This window comes from Austrofundulus limnaeus, unplaced genomic scaffold, assembly GCF_001266775.1.
Source record: "Austrofundulus limnaeus strain Quisiro unplaced genomic scaffold, Austrofundulus_limnaeus-1.0 Scaffold179, whole genome shotgun sequence".
NCBI lineage: Eukaryota > Metazoa > Chordata > Actinopteri > Cyprinodontiformes > Rivulidae > Austrofundulus > Austrofundulus limnaeus.
Window position 1 is genome coordinate 333,986 of NW_013952581.1, and position 3,741 is coordinate 337,726.

The following is a 3,741-nucleotide window of genomic DNA, read 5'->3' on the forward strand; positions in this document are numbered from 1 at the left end:
GCCTTTTAGTATTTTAGCTTGTCTTTTGGTACTTTTAGCTTGTCTTTTAGTATTTTAGCTTGTCTTTTGGTACTTTTAGCTTGTCTTTTAGTATTTTAGCTTGTCTTTTGGTACTTTTAGCTTGTCTTTTGGTAGTTTTAGCTTGCCCTTTTAGTATTTTAGCTTGTCTTTTGGTACTTTTGGTTTGTTTTTTAGTATTTTAGCTTGTCTTTTGGTACTTTTAGCTTGTCTTTGGTATTTTAGCTTGTCTTTGGTATTTTAGCTTGTCTTTTGGTTCTTTTAGCTTGTCTTTTGGTACTTTTAGCTTGTCTTTTGGTACTTTTAGCTTGCCTTTTAGTATTTTAGCTTGTCTTTTGGTACTTTTAGCTTGTCTTTTGGTGCTTTTAGCTTGCCTTTTAGTATTTTAGCTTGCCTTTTGGTACTTTTAGCTTGTCTTTGGTATTTTAGCTTGTCTTTTGGTACTTTTAGCTTGTTTTTTGGTACTTTTGGCTTGTTTTTTAGTATTTTAGCTTGTCTTTTGGTACTTTTAGCTTGCCTTTTGATACTTTTAGCTTGTCTTTTGGTACTTTTAGCTTGTCTTTGGTATTTTAGCTTGTATTTTAGTATTTTAGCTTGTCTTTTATTAACTTTAGCTTGTTTTTTGGTATTTCAGCTTGTCTTTTTTGTACTTTTAGCTTGTTTTTTTAGTATTTTAGTTTGTCTTTTAGTATTTTAGCTTGTCTTTTGGTATTTTAGCTTGTCTTTTGATACTTTTTGTTTTAACAACTCAGTTTTAGCTTCTTCAGTAAGTTTCAGCTGTTATTCAACACTCTGCAGCAGATTTATTGTCACAGAAATAGCTTTCCGCCAGCGGCACCTAACCCTTTGTTATCGTAGAAGTTGCGGGTTAGAATCCAGGCCGTTATGATGGTTGTCGGGACACCTGCAGGAAACAAACACCAAGAGTCACAGCTGAGCTGAACGACCCGACCCGGACCGCACCAAAACGAGAGGGCGACCCACCCCAGCCGATGAGGATGTACCACCAGAAGTACTTCTTCTGGAAGACGAAGGTTAGCGCCAGCAGCGTCTGCAGGTACATCCCCTCCACCAGCAGCCAGAAGTAGTTGGCCAAAATACTGAACTGGAAAAAGGCCACGGCTGATTTACAGGCTGTCTGAGAAACAGAGAACAAAACGTCAGACTCGTAGAAAAGGTCAGTTTAACAGAGAACTCCTGCACTTTCATGATCTCCTCATTTGTTTTGCTCAAACTCCCTGAACCCCACCTCCATCTGGGTCTGAAGGGGTCCCAGAGAGTGCTGATGCTGCTCAGCTTCATCGGCAGAAACAGGAAGTGGAAGCCTCATCATTAGCGCTCTCAGCTCTCCTTCATTAGATAAAGGGTGCGTGAGGGTCCGGACTCACCGAGGACATGAAGCAGTGGTCCAGGTTCTCGTCAGAGAACAGAACCAGGTCTTTGATGAAGACGGCGCTCGCTCTCAGGATGAAGGAGAAGAACAGGTTGATGTGGATGTAGTTCCTGGTGCAGTGGAACTTCCTGTTTGAAAAACAACAAGGCATAAATAAAAATAATAAAAGAAGATGGTGCGTGAGGAAAAAATTTGAGAAAAATCTCGGGAATTCTGACAAAAATGAGAAATATGAACTGTTGGATTCTAAATAAGCCAGAAAAACAGTCACTTTTAGCTTGTAAAAAAATGCTTTTTCAAACTTTTAAGCTTCTGGCTTATAAAATAACCATTATTACTAGTTTACATATCCAAACTTTGCTAATAACTCTGTTAAACATGAGTGTAATCAGGGGCGGAGCCAGAGGGGTGGCCGGGGTGGCAAGRGCCACCCACACCTGGCACCCGATTGACCACCCCAAGACTTTTTATTTGCATTTATATTTTGTTAAAGATGTTCTCTGATACCACATAACTTTAAACATTTTCAGCTGTGTGTGCTTGAAAAACTTATAGCCATTTCTAAAATTAGCTTCATTTGGGATTAGCATTAACCATTAGCATGTGATCATTCTTAGCTACAACACAACAAATTTAATCTCAGTGAGTCTTAAAATAGTTGAATTATAGGTGTTTAAAGTTAGCTGTGGTGGCCATCTTGAATTTTTGATTATAATTTAAAATTTGATGAAGATTGTTTTTGGCTATTTCTACACTAACCTTTAGCTTCGCATGTCTAAAAATGACTGAATAATAGGTTATGATTAATGTTTAGGATGTTGTTTGGATCATTCTTAGCTACGATCACACAATATTTCAGCTCAATATTTCTTCAAACAACTGACATAAAGCCACATGGAATTAGCTGTGGTGGCCATCTTGAAATTTCAAATATAGGGTGCTTTTATTTATTTGTCTGTGCCCCCCGCTAAAAACACCTTGGGCACCACTTGTAAAAAAGCCTAGCTCCGCCCCTGAGCATAATAAGAATGTAAACAATCCTGAAAACTGTTTTGTTATTTTTTTATTCATTGCAATAAATGTGTTGAAAATATTCTATTAGATTAGTTTTCTTAACTTAATAATGTTAGTTTTTTAAATACAAATATGAGATGTGTATTTTGGTACTTTTAGTTTGTCTTTTGGTACCTTCAGCTTGTATTTTTGTACTGTTAGCTTGCATTTTGGTATTTAAGCTTGCATTTTGGTACTTTTATTTAGTTCTTTGGTATTTTTAGCTTGTATTTTGGTACTTTTATTTTGTCCTTGGTACTTTTAGCTTGTATTTTGGTACTCTAAGCTTGCATTTTGGTACTTTTAGCTTGTATTTTGGTANTTGGTACTTTTAGCTTGTATTTTGGTACTCTAAGCTTGCATTTTGGTACTTTTAGCTTGTATTTTGGTATTTTTATTTTGTCCTTTGGTACTTTTAGCTTGTATTTTGGTATTTTAGCTTGTATTTTGGTACTTTTTTGAGACTTTAATTCTTTTTGTCGCTCAAATGTGTTATTTTACAATCAGATCATGTTTTAACTCTTTGTATTTGTTCAAGAAAAACTTGGCTTATTTTCTAAGAAATTCACATTTTTAAAATATAGAAACATAAATTAAACCTTATATGATAGAAATATCAGAATGTTTCTACAAATTTAGCTCCTTAATTATGTTTGTGCAGCACACACACATTTCCAAATTCAGACACACAAATAAAATCTTCAAAACACCAGAGTTACCTGAAGACGGTGAAGACAAAAATAGCCGTAATAAGAGAGATGAGTGAGGTGGCGTAGCCCGCAGTGTACACCTGTTTGAAGTTTGACAAATATGTCGTCTGGAAAAGACAGAAAGGATAAACTCGGGTCAGCGTCTCTGCAGAACGAGCAGAGTTTGGTTTGTTGTTAGTGAGCTGGACTCATCATCTGAGGAGGTTTCTCTTTCATGCAGCTGAAGTGTTTCTTTGATCAGTAGATTTATTTGAGAGGAAATGAAGAATCTGAAGAATCAAAGTCAGATGAAGTGACTTTTTTAAAATCTTATAGACAAAAACAAGGAGCCAAAACCTTCACCTCTTGTTCTGCCTCATCATCTACTAGAATCTCGCAGGCCTCCTCATAGGCAGGCTGCAGCTCGGACCAGCCGTCCTCAGTGCAGTTCCTGTGAACGTGACCTGAAAAATACACAGATGGCTTTTAATGGTTTGAATAGACAACAAGTGAGACAGATCAGGGTTAAAACTAAACTTATATATAAGGTGGAAACTATAAGTAAAAAGTAAAATGACTATATATATA

At 36.5% G+C, this 3,741-nt stretch overlaps 1 protein-coding gene across 1 annotated transcript in view; it reads right to left on the minus strand.

Moving 5' to 3' along the window:
• The window catches only part of ghrhrb (growth hormone releasing hormone receptor b), a gene marked incomplete at its 5' end in the record, with an annotated part of 24,208 nt that overhangs the window by 2,241 nt on the left and 18,226 nt on the right, over window positions 1-3,741 (minus strand). Inside the window, 4 exon segments of the mRNA XM_014017919.1 lie at window positions 1,003-1,156; window positions 1,407-1,539; window positions 3,184-3,281; window positions 3,517-3,617. Coding sequence (XP_013873373.1) covers window positions 1,003-1,156; window positions 1,407-1,539; window positions 3,184-3,281; window positions 3,517-3,617 — 486 coding nt within the window.